General features: G+C 33.6%; 3 protein-coding genes across 3 annotated transcripts; 2 read left to right on the forward strand and 1 right to left on the reverse strand.

Annotated features, from left to right (window-relative positions):
• Nucleotides 1-1,158: 1,158 nt before the first annotated feature.
• LOC106435548 (cyprosin) lies at nt 1,159-4,026 on the reverse strand. Its single transcript, XM_013876452.2, has 8 exons — nt 3,460-4,026; nt 3,149-3,365; nt 2,243-2,460; nt 2,096-2,154; nt 1,910-1,975; nt 1,687-1,824; nt 1,525-1,601; nt 1,159-1,443 (listed from the first exon to the last, which is right to left on the reverse strand). The coding sequence occupies exons 1-8, from the start codon at nt 3,656-3,658 to the stop codon at nt 1,356-1,358; spliced, it is 1,062 nt and encodes a 353-aa protein (XP_013731906.1). The 5' UTR covers nt 3,659-4,026; the 3' UTR covers nt 1,159-1,355.
• A 4,911-nt stretch (nt 4,027-8,937) lies between these two features.
• LOC106424122 lies at nt 8,938-9,972 on the forward strand. Its single transcript, XM_048764277.1, has 2 exons — nt 8,938-9,565; nt 9,644-9,972. Exons 1-2 carry the CDS (start codon nt 8,938-8,940, stop codon nt 9,970-9,972), a joined length of 957 nt encoding a protein of 318 aa, XP_048620234.1.
• An 8,738-nt stretch (nt 9,973-18,710) lies between these two features.
• Nucleotides 18,711-21,580, forward strand: LOC125589630 (cyprosin-like). Its single transcript, XM_048761929.1, has 8 exons — nt 18,711-19,277; nt 19,372-19,588; nt 20,278-20,495; nt 20,584-20,642; nt 20,763-20,828; nt 20,915-21,052; nt 21,138-21,214; nt 21,296-21,580. The coding sequence occupies exons 1-8, from the start codon at nt 19,079-19,081 to the stop codon at nt 21,381-21,383; spliced, it is 1,062 nt and encodes a 353-aa protein (XP_048617886.1). The 5' UTR covers nt 18,711-19,078; the 3' UTR covers nt 21,384-21,580.
• Nucleotides 21,581-23,190: the final 1,610 nt, after the last annotated feature.

The following is a 23,190-nucleotide window of genomic DNA, read 5'->3' on the forward strand; positions in this document are numbered from 1 at the left end:
CGGAGTTTAGCCATCAAAATCTCCCCTGTGACAGACTCCTCACCTCCAAAAAGAGTAAACCAGTAGGGGGTAACGCCGGGTGGGCACTTCAACAGAGCCGGGTCAATGGGAGGCAGAGGGCTGCAGTTAAGGCCGGTGACCAAACCAAACTCTCGGATGGAAAACCTAATCGGTTTACCAGCAAAAACACACCAAATTTCATGCCGCTTAACAACGTCTAGCTGCCGTGTGAGTAGGAAATGAGCCAACTTACCGGAGAAAACAGGTTTCGAGTAGATGTCTAGTAGCTTTCCAAAACACGGCCGGATGTGTTCAAGCTCCGACGGTTGAAGGGCTTTAAGAACGGCTCTAATGGTGTTCAATTTGAAGTACTGGTTAACTCTATCTCCAGCCGGCTCACACCCATCAGCAAATAGACGCGACGGTAGTTCGATTTGGTCCATCTTCCTGGATGAAAAAGCTATTTCAATCAGATCTACTTGACATTAAAACGACATGCAATGATTAATTTGCGAAATTATAGAAAATAGATGTTCACAGATAAAACCGAACAAGAATTTGAAGATCTATTTCAATTGTTTTGGAGATCGAAAAAGCTGAAACCAAACTCCTCAATTTTTGGGAAAAATTGAAACGGAAGGGAACTAATGAGATAACAAGATTTGACGGACTCAAAGAAGATAAGATCTGGGAGAAAACTCACCGTCACTACAGTAAAAGAAATCGGGAGGCAGACGGCTCCGATTATGGCGAGAAAACCGGTGAGTTGTTCCGCCGAGAAGGAGTAAATACAGACCGCCGGAGAAAGAGAAACAAGTATGATGGTGAACAAAATATCTTGATAAAATGTACAGTTGAAAGGGAGAAGCGTGAGATGGGAGGAGAGGAAATTGATGGGACTAGGGTTTAGAGAAGAAGCAAGCGGGAGAATGAAGGGTCGGATATAAAAGATATTTAATCCTCTTTTTAAATAAAAGTAAAATAAAAAATAAAAAAATGAACAGTTGTCAACGGGCGAAGAGAGATGCGCGTGAGGGCAGCCTGGTCTGTTTACGGAGCTAAATATCACCTTTGTTTGAGACCAAGAGAGAGATTACAAGAAATTTAAATACATGTCAAAATTTTGTTAGTTACGTAATTATCTCTTAAAATAACGAGAAGAAAGAGAAATACCATAAATATAAATATTACACACCCATTAAAGTCACAACACACAAATAAAACATCAAACATTCCACAAATAATAATATTACACACCCATTAAAGTCACAAACACACAAATAATAATATTACAAATCCATAAAAATCCAACATAAGTTAAAGCGTGATAATAGATTGTGAGCAAGAGTCACTCTTTAGGGATTGGAAGGTGCGAAACCGATTTTACGTTCCTCGAAGTTAAATAGAGAGTGATAACGCCTCAGAAAAGGCATTCCAAGAGTACTGTAGAAAAAAAAAATGTGAACGCTGTTATTATTGATTTTTTTAGTTATTATCTAATAAACAAAATCTAAATATACTTACTAATGCTCAGCGGTCGGGCTCGAGAAATGCATGGGTCTAAATGCACTAACGTATTGTCCTCCAACCTGGATGATGTACTACAAAAGAAACCAAAAGAGGTATATTAGAAAAAAAGAAATATAACACTAAAAACTTTAATAAACAATTCACAAAAAAAATTACCTCGTTCGGTCTAAGAGTGTAAACTCTATCACTACCGGAGAAGACGAACGACACGTTAGGCATGTTGTGTGCCGTTAACATTTCATCATGTGTGAACACGTGACTATCCTCGTCTTCAACCTCCTCTCCCATGATAATCTACAAAAAAAAAATTACAAAAATAACCATTACTATTAAGCTAACATTAAATATATAAAAAGAGAAATTTATAAATAAAAATTACTTGTTGATGTCTACGTCTACGACGACGTCCACCTAGAATTTGTGTATTGATAGCTCGAATTATACGCTACACATATAATAACAAACAAATTGTTATTGTTAGAAATGTTTATTGTTAGGGAAAAATTGAAAAGAAATCAAAATACACGACTTTAACAAAAATAAAAATAAATCAAAATATACTAACAGAAGGGCCAAATATGTATGGCGAGGCTGTGTGAATTAAAGCTTTGCCGCCTTGTATCTCTGAAAAAAAAAAGACAATACTAACATAAAGCTTCGTTTACAAAAACATATTTATGTAATTATACAAATGATTTTTTAATTAGTATACCTCGGTTTTGTCCAACAGCAACAAAAGACGTTTGAATCATCCATTCACTACAACCGTCAACAAGGTCATAATGTTCATGTCCTTGTTCTTCGTCGAAATGATCGCTATTTGCGGCACCAAAAACTATTGCCCCTCCGTCAGGTCCAACATCATTATAGTTTCTCATCCAAACAGAGAATATGTTACCAAATAACATGTTTGCATTCATCATAGTGCTCCTAGAACACAAACATTGTTTATATTAGTCAAAATCATATATATATAATTTCCATATAGAATACCACGTCACCCTTTACTTAAGAATGAAAACGGAATTCAATCCCACATCATCAAATAAATAACATTTTAGTAATTTACAAACTTGAGTAAATCTTTTAAGTAAAACAAAAGCAAGTATTGTTCATATTCATAAATATTCAAAAGAATATATATTTATGATTAGATAGAACAAAAACTTACAACAACTTAAATAGTTCTTTTGTCATTTACTAAATATTTTTCCAAACGGCCGTTTTTACATTGATAATAGTATGGTTGATATTTAATTTATATTAAACCAAGTTTCATGCTTAGTTCATATGAAATAAACTTATACATTCTGTCGTATTCATCATAAAAGTCATGAGACTAAATTTTTTAAATATATTCGAAATTTAATGTTTATAAATTTAAATGGTAAAATAAAACAAAAAAAAAAGTTCATATATAAAGGCTTTATACTCAATTAATTTACAATTCTCTATTTATTTTTTATTTAGTCTTAAAATAAATATGTACTTATAATAAATTTCTTCCCTCCTAATAGTTTTAAAAAGTGAAAAGAAACTAAAACTAAAAAGAAAAATGTGATAAACAAAATTAAAAAAGTTATAGTTACCAACGAAAACAAAGGAAAACGTAATTTACCAAATCGGGGGAGCATAGTGTGGTGCTGGAGGAGAGAATGAAAGCCCAACAATTCCGGTCCAAGTTGTAAGTTCAGAATAATAAACCGGATTCACGTCATACACAGCACAAAATACACTCCTCATAGTTCGATTACCAGCCCAAAACTTATCAGTCCTCCTAATTGCAGTCATATTAAGATCATAAAACGGCCGTACTTGCAAATTTGCTTCGGAATCTTGCAAAAAAAAAAATAATAGGCAAAAAGATAATAGTTAATTTTATTAGTTTTAAATAAAGAAATTTTATAAATAATACATTAAAAAAATTACCTGGACCATAATCACAAGTACTTGACTCAAATGCAACATATGGATTATTCATTCCTTGAATGTTATTTGCAATCCATATTTCATGAGCAGCGGTATTAAAAGACACTCTTTGAACAATTCGTGGAGTTCCAATTCCTATATTACCAAAATATGAAATATTGTGTTCATTTGTAAGAGGGATCTTAATTACTAAGTCCATTATGACTTAATGAGAAAAATTAACACTAGTTTTGAAGGGAGAATTAAGAAAAGAAAAAGAAGAGAAAGAAGAAAGAGAGATGAACGAAAGATTGAAGAAAGATAGAGAAGAGAGCAAAGAGAGTGAAGCTACGAGAGAGAAGAGAATGAGAAGAAGAAAAAAGTGTGAAGGAAGAGGAGAGAAGAGTGAGGAGAGGAGAGGAGAGCGAGCAAAGAGAGTGAAGCTACTTGAATTGTGTATGAATTATTGGTGGTGAATGGTGATCATACATTCATACGAATGCTCACTGTCTTCCTTTAAAATATTCACCTTCGTTTCTCCATAATTTACAAAAATGCCATCCTGTCGTTCTAAACCCAGCAACATTTATTTTCAGTATCTTGTTGGTGTCTCTTATTGGTACAAGGAGTTTGTACAGCACTTTAATAATTCTACTTTGAACTTTGACCACAAAAAAAAAAAAAAGAATCTAACCAATCATGCTCTAGAAATTTTTTTAAAAGCTACATAAATTATTTATAGAGTCGCAACTTTTTTAGGCGACTATCCTAACAATTTGAAAACTGTAAAATCAAAAATTAAAAATTTAGGTGGAACTATCAAACCCTGCCTTATCTACACGTTCCAAACTCATTCATTGTCCTGCTCTGTTCTGTTTAGGTTTGTCATCACTCATCACCCACGCACCATCTCCACCGTCCATTAATCTCTCATTTTCAACATTACTCTTGCGACTTTACAACCGTTTGTCCACTTTCACTTCTTACAACTATAATAAAAATCTTTCGTTTAATGTTTAAATGTTAGGGTTTCTATATAGTTTTTTTGTCAACTCTGTATAGTTTTGGATAGAATCCAATGAAACAAGTTTAAAAATGATAAAATTAAAGTTTATGACGATTTGCTTCTCTCAACATATTAAAAAATATGATAAAAATTTAATTAAATGATTTTAAATAATAGGATTTGTGTATGTTTTTACTATTTAGATAGAATCCAATAAGATAAAGTCCAAAAATGATAAATTATATATAATATATCATTGGACTTTATAAAATACAATGTTGATAAATTCAGTTTGGTATTTATCTATTGATGTCATACCAATGAAGTTAAAACAACTATGATATTCTATCTTTTTATTATAAGAAAAATGTGATATTCTATCTTTTCTTCTCTTTGTATATCTCATTTGTTTTTGGTACAAGGTATGAGACCAACAATAATACTATATTTAGTTTTTATACGTTGTAAGTGCCCAACATTTCAAGAAAATAAAAACATTCTTGAAGTCTAGTTATTTAAGAATTCCATCCCAAAAAAAAACTGTAACACATAAAAATCATATAAATATATTATTGACGACTTTCCACTTCATGCAACCACTACGTAACGCGTAAAATTTTCAATTTCATAACATTTTTTTTTTTTGCTAAAGGGTTTTCTTGAATAAAAACTTTTAAAAGGATTACAAATGAAAAAGGAATACAAATCGTTCACCCAAATGAAAAATCAACTATCTAAGACGCGAAATAGAGTTACAAAATGACTAAAATCAATGTTAATGAGAACTTTCAAGTTTCAAACCAAAGAAGTTTGAGGCGAACTGGAAGAAGTTAACGGGACCAAAATTTGCTCTGACCTAAAGCTGAATGAGAACTTTCGTACGAGAATCATATTAAAAATTTTGTATAGAGTCGCAACTTTTTAGACCACTATCATAACGATTTGAAAGCTAAAAATCAAAAATATGAAATTAAAAATTGAAAATTCGGGGGAACTATCAAACCCTACCATCCAGATAAGACCTGTCCAAACTCATTCATTGCCCTGCTCTGTTCTGTTTTGGAGTTACTATCACTCATCACCCACGCGCCATATCCAACGTCCATTAATCTCTCATTTTCAACATTATTCTTAGACGAACTTTCCACTTCATACAATCATACCACCAACCTTTAATTTAATAGCTTTAAGTGTTAAGGTTTTATGTTTTTAGATAGAATCCAATAAGATGAATCCAAAAATAATAAATTAAAGTTTCTGGCAACATGTTAAAAACCTGTCTCTTTCAACATACTAAAAACCATGATAAAAATCTTCAATTTAATAGTTTTAAATATGAAGGTTTCAATATATTTTTTTACTTTTTAGATAAAAATAGGATAGCGTAAAATATCTCAGATCCAAAGATCTAAACTGAACCCGGTCCAAAATTTGACTATGATCCGAATCCGATAAAATAGTCGAACATGTTTTAAAGGTCAGTACCCTGACCCGAATCCGAACCTGAATATGAACGGGTACTAAAAACCCTGAATCTAACTAATTTAATAAAAACAATTTACCTATATTCTGATATTTCATTTACTTTAGAGTATTTAAAATACTTTGTGTATTTTTTTCCTAAATTTTTTGGATAATTCAGATACTTTTGGATAGTTTGATTTTTTTTTTGCGGAAATTTTAGTAATTCAAATAATTATGGTTCTTAATTTAATTAGATGAGGTAATTATTTTGAATAATTATGGATATTTTAGATTTCGGATAAATTCCGATTCGAAAAGAACCGAACAGAATCCAATCCGAATATCTAAAATATCCGAACGAGTCATATGAAGCTAAACCAAAAATCCAAAATCCTGAAAAATCCTGATTTGAATCCGAACGCCCACCCAACCAATTAAGATAAGTCCGAAAATGATAAATCATATCAACGTCCAAAATTGAACTCTTTTCTTTTTAGGCCCTGTTCGTTTCTCCATTTGACAGATCTATCCAACTGATCCATTCAACATGTCCATCTAGATGATCCATTAGACTGTTGTTCGTTTCATTTTTAGTCGATTCATTTGACTGGATCATCCGAATGAGATGTTGTTCGTTTGCTCATCTCCATTTCCATTGAGATGATTTGTAAAAAGACAAATACCTAAAATACCCATGCTTCCATCTAATTATATTTTCATTATTATTTATAAACATATTAATTTTAATTCTTAATCTAAAATATATTTAAATGTAAATAATTTTCAAATAATAAATATATTTTCATGCCAAAAAAAAATATATATATATATATATTCCCGCCAAAACCGCAAAATTACGTTTTCCCGCCTAAATCGCAAAAATTACGTTTCTCGCCAAAAACTCAAAATTATATTTTTCTGTCAAACCCGCAAAATTAAGTTTTATCGCCAAGTCATATTTTCCTGTCAAAACAGCAAAATCAGTTTTCCGCAAAATTTTGGGGGGTTTTGGCAAAAAACGTGATTTTGTGATTATGAACTTATGATTTCGGTACGGTTTTGCATCAAAGACAATAAAATAAGTTCAAAAATGATAAATCAAATCCAAAGGTCCAAGTCGAACTCTTTTCTTTCTAATGTATTTTTTGTTCTTTGGCCTTTCTAATGTATGTAAAATATATTATTGGACTTTATAAAACACCATGTTGATAAATTCAGTATGGTATTTGACTATTTGTCTATAGATACCATACCAATGAAGTTGAAACATCTATGATATTCTATCTTTAAAAAAAAAAAAGCTTGATATTCTATCTTTCCTTCTCTTTTTATATCTCCTTTGTTTTTCCTACAAGGTATGAGACCAACAATGACACTAATATTTAGTTTTGAAACAAGCATAGCAAGAAAATAAAAACATTCTTGAAGTCTACGATCCCCAAAAAAACTATAACACATAACAATCATATAATATATTATTTGTTATAAACCATTTAGTGATCGACCCATTTATCAACCCGTGTAGCATGACGGGCCAAGCCCATCCGCAGAATCATACTGGCGCCTATCTACTCTTGTGTTTATCTACATTATAGTTGATGTTTATCTTACGTATTGCTAGTCATTATCTAGTTAAGGATAAGTACGATCTCATGTCGATCTAGTACTTAAACCGTCATTACCATATGTATATAAAGACCAGTTGGTCGACCTAATAATACACACAAGTTCCCCTCTTCATTCACAACACGTTATCAGCACGACCTTGTCTCTAAACCCTTCCAAAAATCCACCACCCATAAATCAGAAACCAAACGATCTCTTGCTATTTTCCGGCGACTCCTAAAGCTCTTCCAGTCGCCTCCTTTTCTCTCTGTCAGCAACCAGCAGCAGCTCTCTCTCCTCACAGACCGTTCAACTCATCACAAAAGGTTCAGGTATCTTCAGAAAATTCAAAACAAAACCAAAAAGGATTTAAACCCTCAGCCGCATACATACAGCTACATCTAGCCGTATGTCTTTGCAGAATAAAATCTAAAACCCTAATCTATTTTCAAAGCTTAAATCTCGTCTTGTTTCACCCTGTTTAAGCTTGTTTGATTTTTTTTAATCTTCCTTATGTGAGTTAATTACTATAACCTTTTAGGTTGACAATTACACCAATTTTTTTTACATATCCGACTGCTGTATCAACTTAATCTGATTGTTTGCTTGCATTAGAAACTTGTTCTTGAATGTTTAAAGTCTTTCTCTGATATGTTGAAATCGACTAGAACCTGTCTCAAATTTGAAAGATTTTTTTTAAAATATTTTTAAGATAAATCCGATTTTTCTTATAGATAAATCTGAAATTTTAAAGATAAATCTGATTTTTTTTTATAAATCCGACTGAAAACAATATATTATATATTTTTTAATTCGATTTTCCTATTTTTCTAAAAACCTTATATCTTTATCTTAAAAAAAATAATAATAAAAAAAAGGATTTTCAGCATTTATCAGAAAAATATCGATTTTTTTTTCCTAATCCTACTAGGAATAGGAATTGCTAGTATTTATCTGAAAATAAATAAATTTCGGATTATTATTGATATACTAGCATTATCAAATCATTATATTTAATCTGATAAATATCGAAAACAAATAAAAGTAAAAAATAATTGCATTTTTTTTTAAAATGTATACTAATCTGATTTCATGCATGGATTTAACTTTATCTCGATTTTGTATAGGTTTAACCTTACCTTCCTGCATATCACATGAAATCATCTGATTAGGATAGATCATCCATACTGATTAGTTTACTTTCATGTCGAAAATTGATAAAACTGATCAGATTTCATGCAATGGATTTAACTTTATCCTAGATGTATAGGTTTAACTTTACCTTCCTGCATATACATGAAATCGTTTGGATCATTGAAAAAATAAATTGTTATTTACTTGCATTGCTTGTATCCGACTGAAAGAGTATGTGAATGATCCGATTATTTTCTTACTAATGGGGATAAACTACAAATATTTTTCAGATGTCAAAGATTGCGAATCTTGATTTCAGTGCTTTGAAAAGCAATGGTGACAACTACCTGGAATGGGCGCTTGATGCAAAGATCATGCTGCGATCAAAAGATCTTGGTGACACAATCACCAAAGACAGCAATTCCAGTGACAAAGACAAGTATAGAGCTATCTACATGATACGCCACCATCTCCAAGAGAACTTGAAAACTCAGTACATGACCATGGAAAATCCATATGACCTTTGGATCGCTTTACAGCGAAGATATGACCACCAGAAAATGGTGTTGCTTCCAAAGGCTCAATATGATTGGAAACACATAAGGTTCTTGGACTACAAATCAGTAGACGAGTACAACTCAGTCCTGTTCAGAATTGTGTCCTTGTTAAGGTTATGTGGTGAAAAAGTAACCGAGGAAGAGATGCTTAATAAAACTCTCTCCACGTTTCCTCAAATCAACATGGTATTGCAACAGCAGTACAGAGAGAGGAATTTTGCCACATATACTGAGTTGATAGAATGTCTCTTGTTGGCTGAAGCTAACAACGAACTGTTATTGAAAAACAGTGAGATGAGACCTCCTGGTGCAGCTCCATTACCCGACATCTCTAAGCTGGCTATAGAGCCAAAGAAAGAGAGTAACCTTGTCCAACACAATGACCATCCTGGTCCAAACCTTGGAAGAAGTCAAGGATGAGGTCGTGGTTCTTTTAAAGCACACGTGCAAGGACGTGGTCGCGGTACCACACCCGGCTTTAGCCGTGGTCGTGGCCGAGGCCGTAGTGTGTCTTTTAAACCACATATCAAAGCTGATCGATGCCACAGATGTGGTATGGGTAATCATTGGGAAAATAATTGCCGAACTCCTAAGAATTTGTGTGAGCTTTACATGGAGAGCTTAAAAAGAAACCCGGAAGCTAACATGGTTCGAGACCCGGGATATGATGGTGATGATGATGATGACTTGGAAGACGTCCAGGATCACCAGCACGAGTCAGACAAAGTTGATCACATGGAGTTTGAAACTTCAGACATACTGAAATAAGGAATTAAAATTCCATATCGTTTTTTTTATTGTTTTCCCCTGGATTTGGTGTTCTTTAAGATTGTTTATCAGTGTTTGGCTTTGGATTTAATTTTATCCTTATGAATGAATAAGAAAGTCTTTGAGACTATACCTGCGTGTGGGACTGGTCTTTATTATGCCCAGACCAGTCTTGTTGAGGCTAATGTCGTCTTGAATAAAGAATTCAAAGAAGAGTTCACTCTTTGGCACAATCGGCTGGGACACCCCGGTTCGAACATGATGCGAAAACTCATATCAAATTCAAATGGTCACAGTTTGAAAACAAAAAGAGTTATCCCTAAGAATATCACATGTGAAGCATGCTCACAAGGGAAACTAATTACTAAGCCATCACGTACCAAAGTGAATAAGGAAGTGACAAATTTCCTAGAAAGAATACAAGTTGATATTTGTGGACCAATACACCCACCCTGTGGGACATTTAGATATTTTATGGTCCTGATTGATGCATCCACAAGATGGTCACATGTTTGTCTCCTATCAACTCGTAATCTAGCACTTGCAAGATTGCTGGCTCAGATAATAAGACTGAGAGCACATTTTCCAGATTTTCCATTAAAGACTATACGTCTAGACAATGCAAGTGAATTCACTTCTCAAGCTTTTAATGACTATTGTATGTCCATGGGGGTAAGTGTGGAGCATTCTGTAGCACATGTCCATACTCAGAATGGCCTGGCTGAATCCTTTATAAAACGGATCCAGCTGATTGCCCGGCCACTCTTAATGAATACCAAACTCCCAGTATCAGCTTGGGGACATGCAGTACTACATGCAGCTGAGCTAATTCGCATCAGGCCATCTAGTGAGCACAAATACTCGTCATCCCAACTACTAACGGGTCATGAGCCAGATATATCCCATCTAAGAGTTTTTGGATGTGCCGTCCAAGTGCCTATAGCACCACCACAGAGAACAAAGATGGGACCTCAGGGGAGGATGGGAGTATATGTTGGATACGATTCCCCTTCTATTATTAAGTACCTAAAGCCAACAACAGGTGATTTGTTTAAGGTCAGGTTCGCGGATTGTCATTTTGATGAATCCCAGTATCCAGCATTAGGGGGAGATTATGGTAAGCTGGTACAAGATATAAAATGGAATCAAACATCCTTAACATGGCAGGATCCTCGGACTAGAGATTGTGATCTAGAAGTCCAGAAGATTGTACATCTTCAAGAGCTAGCTAACAGATTGCCAGATTCCTTTGCTGACCCAAATAGAGTAACCAAGTCATATATACCAGCTGCAAATGCACCAATAAGACTTGATGTCCGTGATGGACATAATCAGGCTGCTACTACGTCTAAACCACAATTGAAACGTGGTAGACCAGTAGGTTCCAAAGACAAAGAAGTTCGGAAAAGAAAGAGTGCAAAGAAATCCGACAAAGTGGAAACTCTAGACATGGAAAAGGAAACTCATGTACCACCAAAAGATACTTGGGACGCTAAGAATCAAGATAATGAAGTTCCTGACAATAATGAGATCTCAATAAATTATGTCATGTCTGGAAGGAAATGGAACAGAAAACATGTCGACATGAGTGATATATTTGCTTATAATGTAGCAGTCGAATTGATGGATAATAAGGATCTAGAACCCACATCTATACTAGAATGTATGCAACGACCAGATTGGTTGAAATGGAAAGAAGCCATTAATGTGGAGTTAGAATCACTGAAAAAGAGAGGAGTGTTTAGACAGATCATCCGGACACCTCACAACATAAAACCAGTGGGATACAAATGGGTTTTTGTGAGAAAAAAAAATGAGAAAGGAGAAGTTGTGAGATATAAAGCACGGCTTGTTGCACAAGGATTCTCACAAAGACCAGGAATAGATTATGAGGAAACTTATTCCCTTGTGGTGGATGCTATGACCTTAAGATTTCTAATAAGTCTGGCTGTAAGAGAAGGTCTTGATATGCGGTTAATGGATGTTGTAACTGCCTACTTATATGGTCCACTGGATAATGAGATATACATGAAAATTCCAGATGGTATTGAATTGAAAAACAAAGAGAGTTCTCGAGAACAACATTGTATCAGATTGAACAAGTCTCTTTATGGATTAAAGCAATCAGGTCGAATGTGGTACAATAGACTGTCTGAATATCTCCTGAAAGAAGGATACAAAAACGACCAGATCTGCCCATGCATATTCATAAAGAAGTTCAATAAGGGTTTTGTAATCATTGCAGTATATGTAGATGATTTAAATATCCTAGGAACCTCTGGAGAAATTTCCCAAACTGTTGAATATCTCAAGAAAGAATTTGAGATGAAAGATCTTGGAAAAACAAAGTTTTGTTTGGGATTGCAACTTGAGTATATGAAAGATGGAATTCTTGTGCATCAAAAGGCATATACAGAAAAAGTACTCAAAAGATTTAATATGGACCAGTCTCACCCATTGACTAGCCCCATGGTCGTGAGAAGTCTTGGTCCGGACACTGACCCATTTGGTCCGAAGAAGAAAAATGAGGAAGTCCTTGGTCCCGAAGTGCCTTATCTCAGTGCCATAGGAGCTCTGATGTATTTAGCTGGCCACACACGACCAGACATCAGCTTTGCTGTGAACTTACTTTCTAGGTTCAGCTCCTGTCCGACCCAAAGGCACTGGAACAGGATTAAACATATACTTCGTTACTTATAAGGAACGAAAGACTTGGGTCTTATGTTTACTAACATCTAAGGAAGATTTAGTTGGTTTTGCTGATGCAGGTTATCTCTCTGATCCACATTATGCTAGATCTCAGACTGGTTATGTTTTTACACACGGTGGGACAGCTATATTCTGGCGGTCCATGAAGCAGACCATGGCAGCCACATCCTCTAACCACGCAGAAATATTAGCCATGCATGAAGCCAGCCGTGAGAGTGTATGGATGAGATCCATGACACAGCATATTCGTACCACTTGTGGTATGATCAAAGGAAAGGATCCACCGACCATCCTATACGAGGATAACACAGCATGCATCGCACAACTTAAGGATGGATACATTAAAGGAGATAGGACGAAACATATTCTTCCTAAGTTCTTCTTTACACACGAGCTTCAGAAGGCAGGAGAGGTCCAAGTATTGCAAGTCCGTTCGAGTGAGAATTCAGCCGACCTCTTCACCAAGTCACTACCAACCTCAACGTTCAAGAAGCTCATATGGAAGATAGGCATGTGTCGACTGAAGGATCTTCGGTGATGCATTCATCAGGGGGAGTTCATGTGTTGTACTATTTTTCCTGTCTTGTTTTCCCTTTTACCACATTGGGTTTTGGGTTTGTCAAGAGAGGTTTTAATGAGGCAACATCCAAAGCATGAATGAACCTTGACCGAATGTGTCGATCAAGGGGGAGTGTTATAAACCATTTAGTGATCGACCCATTTATCAGCCCGTGTAGCAAGACGGGCCAAGCCCATCCGCAGGATCATATTGGCGCCTATCTACTCTTGTGTTTATCTACATTATAGTTGGTGTTTATCTTACGTATTGCTAGCCATTATCTAGTTAAGGATAAGTACGATCTCATGTCGATCCAGTACTTAGACCGTCATTACCATATGTATATAAAAACCAGTTGGTCGACCTAATAATACACACAAGTTCCCCTCTTCATTCACAACATTATTGATGACTTTCCACTTCATACAACCACTAGCGTAATGTTTTCATTCATTTTCATGACATTATTAATTATTTTATTTTTGTTAAAAGGGTTTTCTTGAATAACTTTTTTAAAGGATTACAAATGCAAAAAAAAAAAAAAAAAACAAATCGTTCACCCAAATGACAAATCAATTATCTACTATGCGAAATAGAGTTACAAAATGGCAAAACCCCATGTAAATGAGAACACTTTCAAACCAAAGAAGTTTGAGGCGAACTAAAATTTGCTCTCACCTAAAAGTGTAAATGAGAACTTTCATACGAGAATCATATTATAATATTTTCTCTGACCTATATAACAAAAGGGTTAAGAAGGAATAAAAAAAGAAGCACTTGGAAATACTCGTTTGGCTTTGGGATCATATGCCCTGGAGCACACACAGGTCCCACCTGAATGGATATCATCCATCGATGAGAGATCCAACGGTCAAAGAGCTCCCAGAATCAAAATGCTATTACACGTACGAAAGAAAGAAGAATCTCGATGTAGCTAAAGAGACGAACGGTGATCGATGAGGACCATATCGACTTGCAATGTTGCACACTACAAACTAGAACATATAATTGCCACGTGAAATCCCACACACGACAGCTAAGTTCCAAAGTATTGGTGATATTGATGTGATGTGGTCCACTGGCGTGAGATGGATATGGAAATCGGATGGCTTAAATAAATGTCGTCAGAGGTTGCAGAAAGAATAACAACCGTCCGATGAAATTGCTAAAAATAGATGGATAGGGAGGGACATAGGGTCCACGTCAAGAGGTAATGGGAAAGGGATCTCGTTCCCAAAATAGAAAGATGGTGATATCGTCCAACAAGTCTCCTAAATCTACAGTTCTAAAACTCTGTTTTCCATTCTAAAAGCAAAAAGATGCATTTATTATTACGAAGTTTTGTTTGTATGTATATTTACAATTCATTAAAAAAAAAAAAACTCATGCAGGCTTTATTAAGTGGGGTTAAGTTTTAGACCACTCTCTCTACTTTTTTCACCCCTCCTCTACAATATTGTATAGTAAGTGACTGTTGTCGTATAGACTTATAGTCATTATGCATTATCATATATGTACGTTATACTAGGACCTTATGATACCGTAATCTTAAGTCTAAACTTAGGTACTAAAACAAACTTTTATTTTTGCTAAAGTTTAAATATCATATAAATATAAATGAAATATGTTTGGTTTTGCAACATCTTAACCTAATACATTTGGTTTTTTGGCAGAAAAAGCTAAAAACAAGAAAGCAATATTCAGCCTTGGGAATGGAAAACTTCAATGCATTCAAATACTCATTAAGCGTTTAATTTTGAACACCTTCTTAGAAGAATTTAAAAATAACGATTTTTAAAAATACCTAAATGGATGCATTGAAGTTTTTAAAAATACCTAAAGGTATATAAAAAATACCTAAAATTTTAGTTCGCCTCAAACTTCTTTGGTTTGAAAGTGTTCTCATTTACATGGGTTTTTGCCATTTTGTAACTCTATTTCGCATAGTAGATAATTGATTTGTCATTTGGGTGAACGATTTGTTTTTTTTTTTTGCATTTGTAATCCTTTAAAAAAAGTTATTCAAGAAAACCCTTTTAACAAAAATAAAATAATTAATAATGTCATGAAAATGAATGAAAACATTACGCTAGTGGTTGTATGAAGTGGAAAGTCGTCAATAATATATTATATGATTGTTATGTGTTACAGTTTTTTTTGGGGATCGTAGACTTCAAGAATGTTTTTATTATCTTGCTATGCTTGTTTCAAAACTAAATATTAGTGTCATTGTTGGTCACATACCTTGTAGGAAAAACAAAGGAGATATAAAAAGAGAAGGAAAGATAGAATATCAAACTTTTTTTTTTTTTAAAGATAGAATATCATAGATGTTTCAACTTCATTGGTATGGTATCTATAGACAAATAGTCAAATACCATGCTGAATTTATCAACATGGTGTTTTATAAAGTCCAATAATATATTTTACATACATCAGAAAGGCCCAAAAAAAAAATACATTAGAAAGAAAAGAGTTCGACTTGGACCTTTGGATTTGATTTATCATTTTGAACTTATTTTATTGTCTTTGATGCAAAACCGTACCGAAATCATAATTTCATAATCGTAAAATCACGTTTTTTGCCAAACCCCCCAAAATTTTGCGGAAAACTGATTTTGCTGTTTTGACAGGAAATTATGACTTGGCGACAAAACTTGATTTTGCGGGTTTGACAGAAAAATATAATTTTGAGTTTTTGGCGAGAAACGTAATTTTTGCGATTTTGGCGGGAAAACGTAATTTTGCGGTTTTGGCGGGAATATATATATATATTTTTTTTTGGCATGAAAATATATTTATTATTTGAAAATTATTTACATTTAAATATATTTTAGATTAAGAATTAAAATTAATATGTTTATAAATAATAATGAAAATATAATTAGATGGAAGCATGGGTATTTTAGGTATTTGTCTTTTTACAAATCATCTCGATGGAGATGGAGATGAGCAAACGAACAACATCTCATTCAGATGATCCAGTCAAATGAATCGACTAAAAATGAAACGAACAACAGTCGAATGGATCATCTAGATGGACATGTTGAATGGATCAGTTGGATAGATCTGTCAAATGGAGAAACGAACAGGGCCTAAAAAGAAAAGAGTTCAATTTTGGACGTTGATATGATTTATCATTTTCAGACTTATCTTAATTGGTTGGGTGGGCGTTCGGATTCAAATCAGGATTTTTCAGGATTTTGGATTTTTGGTTTAGCTTCATATGACTCGTTCGGATATTTTAGATATTCGGATTGGATTCTGTTCGGTTCTTTTCGAATCGGAATTTATCCGAAATCTAAAATATCCATAATTATTCAAAATAATTACCTCATCTAATTAAATTAAGAACCATAATTATTTGAATTACTAAAATTTCCGCAAAAAAAAAATCAAACTATCCAAAAGTATCTGAATTATCCAAAAAATTTAGGAAAAAAATACACAAAGTATTTTAAATACTCGAAAGTAAATGAAATAATATAGGTAAATTTTTTTATTAAATTAGTTAGATTCAGGGTTTTTTTAGTACCCGTTCATATTCAGGTTCGGATTCGGGTCAGGGTACTGACCTTTAAAACATGTTCGACTATTTTATCGGATTCGGATCATAGTCAAATTTTGGACCGGGTTCAGTTTAGATCTTTGGATCTGAGATATTTTACGCTATCCTATTTTTATCTAAAAAGTAAAAAATATATGGAAACCTTCATATTTAAAACTATTAAATTGAAGATTTTTATCATGGTTTTTAGTATGTTGAAAGAGACGGGGTTTTAACATGTTGCCAGAAACTTTAATTTATTATTTTTGGATTCATCTTATTGGATTCTATCTAAAAATATAAAACCTTAACACTTAAAGCTATTAAATTAAAGGTTGGTGGTATGATTGTATGAAGTGGAAAGTTCGTCTAAGAATAATGTTGAAAATGAGAGATTAATGGACGTTGGATATGGCGCGTGGGTGATGAGTGATAGTAACTCCAAAACAGAACAGAGCAGGGCAATGAATGAGTTTGGACAGGTCTTATCTGGATGGTAGGGTTTGATAGTTCCCCCGAATTTTCAATTTTTAATTTCATATTTTTGATTTTTAGCTTTCAAATCGTTATGATAGTGGTCTAAAAAGTTGCGACTCTATACAAAATTTTTAATATGATTCTCGTACGAAAGTTCTCATTCAGCTTTAGGTCAGAGCAAATTTTGGTCCCGTTAACTTCTTCCAGTTCGCCTCAAACTTCTTTGGTTTGAAACTTGAAAGTTCTCATTAACATTGATTTTAGTCATTTTGTAACTCTATTTCGCGTCTTAGATAGTTGATTTTTCATTTGGGTGAACGATTTGTATTCCTTTTTCATTTGTAATCCTTTTAAAAGTTTTTATTCAAGAAAACCCTTTAGCAAAAAAAAAAAAATGTTATGAAATTGAAAATTTTACGCGTTACGTAGTGGTTGCATGAAGTGGAAAGTCGTCAATAATATATTTATATGATTTTTATGTGTTACAGTTTTTTTTTGGGATGGAATTCTTAAATAACTAGACTTCAAGAATGTTTTTATTTTCTTGAAATGTTGGGCACTTACAACGTATAAAAACTAAATATAGTATTATTGTTGGTCTCATACCTTGTACCAAAAACAAATGAGATATACAAAGAGAAGAAAAGATAGAATATCACATTTTTCTTATAATAAAAAGATAGAATATCATAGTTGTTTTAACTTCATTGGTATGACATCAATAGATAAATACCAAACTGAATTTATCAACATTGTATTTTATAAAGTCCAATGATATATTATATATAATTTATCATTTTTGGACTTTATCTTATTGGATTCTATCTAAATAGTAAAAACATACACAAATCCTATTATTTAAAATCATTTAATTAAATTTTTATCATATTTTTTAATATGTTGAGAGAAGCAAATCGTCATAAACTTTAATTTTATCATTTTTAAACTTGTTTCATTGGATTCTATCCAAAACTATACAGAGTTGACAAAAAAACTATATAGAAACCCTAACATTTAAACATTAAACGAAAGATTTTTATTATAGTTGTAAGAAGTGAAAGTGGACAAACGGTTGTAAAGTCGCAAGAGTAATGTTGAAAATGAGAGATTAATGGACGGTGGAGATGGTGCGTGGGTGATGAGTGATGACAAACCTAAACAGAACAGAGCAGGACAATGAATGAGTTTGGAACGTGTAGATAAGACAGGGTTTGATAGTTCCACCTAAATTTTTAATTTTTGATTTTACAGTTTTCAAATTGTTAGGATAGTCGCCTAAAAAAGTTGCGACTCTATAAATAATTTATGTAGCTTTTAAAAAAATTTCTAGAGCATGATTGGTTAGATTCTTTTTTTTTTTTTTGTGGTCAAAGTTCAAAGTAGAATTATTAAAGTGCTGTACAAACTCCTTGTACCAATAAGAGACACCAACAAGATACTGAAAATAAATGTTGCTGGGTTTAGAACGACAGGATGGCATTTTTGTAAATTATGGAGAAACGAAGGTGAATATTTTAAAGGAAGACAGTGAGCATTCGTATGAATGTATGATCACCATTCACCACCAATAATTCATACACAATTCAAGTAGCTTCACTCTCTTTGCTCGCTCTCCTCTCCTCTCCTCACTCTTCTCTCCTCTTCCTTCACACTTTTTTCTTCTTCTCATTCTCTTCTCTCTCGTAGCTTCACTCTCTTTGCTCTCTTCTCTATCTTTCTTCAATCTTTCGTTCATCTCTCTTTCTTCTTTCTCTTCTTTTTCTTTTCTTAATTCTCCCTTCAAAACTAGTGTTAATTTTTCTCATTAAGTCATAATGGACTTAGTAATTAAGATCCCTCTTACAAATGAACACAATATTTCATATTTTGGTAATATAGGAATTGGAACTCCACGAATTGTTCAAAGAGTGTCTTTTAATACCGCTGCTCATGAAATATGGATTGCAAATAACATTCAAGGAATGAATAATCCATATGTTGCATTTGAGTCAAGTACTTGTGATTATGGTCCAGGTAATTTTTTTAATGTATTATTTATAAAATTTCTTTATTTAAAACTAATAAAATTAACTATTATCTTTTTGCCTATTATTTTTTTTTTTGCAAGATTCCGAAGCAAATTTGCAAGTACGGCCGTTTTATGATCTTAATATGACTGCAATTAGGAGGACTGATAAGTTTTGGGCTGGTAATCGAACTATGAGGAGTGTATTTTGTGCTGTGTATGACGTGAATCCGGTTTATTATTCTGAACTTACAACTTGGACCGGAATTGTTGGGCTTTCATTCTCTCCTCCAGCACCACACTATGCTCCCCCGATTTGGTAAATTACGTTTTCCTTTGTTTTCGTTGGTAACTATAACTTTTTTAATTTTGTTTATCACATTTTTCTTTTTAGTTTTAGTTTCTTTTCACTTTTTAAAACTATTAGGAGGGAAGAAATTTATTATAAGTACATATTTATTTTAAGACTAAATAAAAAATAAATAGAGAATTGTAAATTAATTGAGTATAAAGCCTTTATATATGAACTTTTTTTTTTGTTTTATTTTACCATTTAAATTTATAAACATTAAATTTCGAATATATTTAAAAAAATTTAGTCTCATGACTTTTATGATGAATACGACAGAATGTATAAGTTTATTTCATATGAACTAAGCATGAAACTTGGTTTAATATAAATTAAATATCAACCATACTATTATCAATGTAAAAACGGCCGTTTGGAAAAATATTTAGTAAATGACAAAAGAACTATTTAAGTTGTTGTAAGTTTTTGTTCTATCTAATCATAAATATATATTCTTTTGAATATTTATGAATATGAACAATACTTGCTTTTGTTTTACTTAAAAGATTTACTCAAGTTTGTAAATTACTAAAATGTTATTTATTTGATGATGTGGGATTGAATTCCGTTTTCATTCTTAAGTAAAGGGTGACGTGGTATTCTATATGGAAATTATATATATATGATTTTGACTAATATAAACAATGTTTGTGTTCTAGGAGCACTATGATGAATGCAAACATGTTATTTGGTAACATATTCTCTGTTTGGATGAGAAACTATAATGATGTTGGACCTGACGGAGGGGCAATAGTTTTTGGTGCCGCAAATAGCGATCATTTCGACGAAGAACAAGGACATGAACATTATGACCTTGTTGACGGTTGTAGTGAATGGATGATTCAAACGTCTTTTGTTGCTGTTGGACAAAACCGAGGTATACTAATTAAAAAATCATTTGTATAATTACATAAATATGTTTTTGTAAACGAAGCTTTATGTTAGTATTGTCTTTTTTTTTTCAGAGATACAAGGCGGCAAAGCTTTAATTCACACAGCCTCGCCATACATATTTGGCCCTTCTGTTAGTATATTTTGATTTATTTTTATTTTTGTTAAAGTCGTGTATTTTGATTTCTTTTCAATTTTTCCCTAACAATAAACATTTCTAACAATAACAATTTGTTTGTTATTATATGTGTAGCGTATAATTCGAGCTATCAATACACAAATTCTAGGTGGACGTCGTCGTAGACGTAGACATCAACAAGTAATTTTTATTTATAAATTTTCTCTTTTTATATATTTAATGTTAGCTTAATAGTAATGGTTATTTTTGTAATTTTTTTTTTGTAGATTATCATGGGAGAGGAGGTTGAAGACGAGGATAGTCACGTGTTCACACATGATGAAATGTTAACGGCACACAACATGCCTAACGTGTCGTTCGTCTTCTCCGGTAGTGATAGAGTTTACACTCTTAGACCGAACGAGGTAATTTTTTTTGTGAATTGTTTATTAAAGTTTTTAGTGTTATATTTCTTTTTTTCTAATATACCTCTTTTGGTTTCTTTTGTAGTACATCATCCAGGTTGGAGGACAATACGTTAGTGCATTTAGACCCATGCATTTCTCGAGCCCGACCGCTGAGCATTAGTAAGTATATTTAGATTTTGTTTATTAGATAATAACTAAAAAAATCAATAATAACAGCGTTCACATTTTTTTTTTCTACAGTACTCTTGGAATGCCTTTTCTGAGGCGTTATCACTCTCTATTTAACTTCGAGGAACGTAAAATCGGTTTCGCACCTTCCAATCCCTAAAGAGTGACTCTTGCTCACAATCTATTATCACGCTTTAACTTATGTTGGATTTTTATGGATTTGTAATATTATTATTTGTGTGTTTGTGACTTTAATGGGTGTGTAATATTATTATTTGTGGAATGTTTGATGTTTTATTTGTGTGTTGTGACTTTAATGGGTGTGTAATATTTATATTTATGGTATTTCTCTTTCTTCTCGTTATTTTAAGAGATAATTACGTAACTAACAAAATTTTGACATGTATTTAAATTTCTTGTAATCTCTCTCTTGGTCTCAAACAAAGGTGATATTTAGCTCCGTAAACAGACCAGGCTGCCCTCACGCGCATCTCTCTTCGCCCGTTGACAACTGTTCATTTTTTTATTTTTTATTTTACTTTTATTTAAAAAGAGGATTAAATATCTTTTATATCCGACCCTTCATTCTCCCGCTTGCTTCTTCTCTAAACCCTAGTCCCATCAATTTCCTCTCCTCCCATCTCACGCTTCTCCCTTTCAACTGTACATTTTATCAAGATATTTTGTTCACCATCATACTTGTTTCTCTTTCTCCGGCGGTCTGTATTTACTCCTTCTCGGCGGAACAACTCACCGGTTTTCTCGCCATAATCGGAGCCGTCTGCCTCCCGATTTCTTTTACTGTAGTGACGGTGAGTTTTCTCCCAGATCTTATCTTCTTTGAGTCCGTCAAATCTTGTTATCTCATTAGTTCCCTTCCGTTTCAATTTTTCCCAAAAATTGAGGAGTTTGGTTTCAGCTTTTTCGATCTCCAAAACAATTGAAATAGATCTTCAAATTCTTGTTCGGTTTTATCTGTGAACATCTATTTTCTATAATTTCGCAAATTAATCATTGCATGTCGTTTTAATGTCAAGTAGATCTGATTGAAATAGCTTTTTCATCCAGGAAGATGGACCAAATCGAACTACCGTCGACTCTATTTGCTGATGGGTGTGAGCCGGCTGGAGATAGAGTTAACCAGTACTTCAAATTGAACACCATTAGAGCCGTTCTTAAAGCCCTTCAACCGTCGGAGCTTGAACACATCCGACCGTGTTTTGGAAAGCTACTAGACATCTACTCGAAACCTGTTTTCTCCGGTAAGTTGGCTCATTTCCTACTCACACGGCAGCTAGACGTTGTTAAGCGGCATGAAATTTGGTGTGTTTTTGCTGGTAAACCGATTAGGTTTTCCATCCGAGAGTTTGGTTTGGTCACCGGCCTTAACTGCAGCCCTCTGCCTCCCATTGACCCGGCTCTGTTGAAGTGCCCACCCGGCGTTACCCCCTACTGGTTTACTCTTTTTGGAGGTGAGGAGTCTGTCACAGGGGAGATTTTGATGGCTAAACTCCGGAGGCCGAAGTCTTTAACTGAGGAGCAGCGAATCAAATATGCATGCTTGTTTCTTGTTGATGGTCTCTTGTATCGTCGATCTTTTCATATGAAGATTCCGAAGCAACATGTTGAACTGATTCGTGATTTGGATGTTTTTTTGAGTTACCCTTGGGGTAGGTACAGCTTTGATATGACAATGCAATGCATTAAGACAAGGTCTCCCAATCAATTAGCTCAAGGCTTCATTCATGCGCTGCTGCTTATATTCAGTGAGGCTGTACCTGCTTTGCGTTCGGCTACGGGTGACGAGACTGATCCAGAATCTGGTGAGGAAGAAGATATCCCGGTTGTGTCTTTCAAATTGGATAAAATATGAGAGCTAGATGCGGAAGAAGGGGTACGTGAATTTTAATTTCAATGTTATTTTATTTCTTATTTAATACTTACTCACCTAAACAGTTTTATATCAC

The sequence above is a fragment of the Brassica napus genome, chromosome C7 (genome assembly GCF_020379485.1).
Source record: "Brassica napus cultivar Da-Ae chromosome C7, Da-Ae, whole genome shotgun sequence".
Taxonomy (NCBI): domain Eukaryota; kingdom Viridiplantae; phylum Streptophyta; class Magnoliopsida; order Brassicales; family Brassicaceae; genus Brassica; species Brassica napus.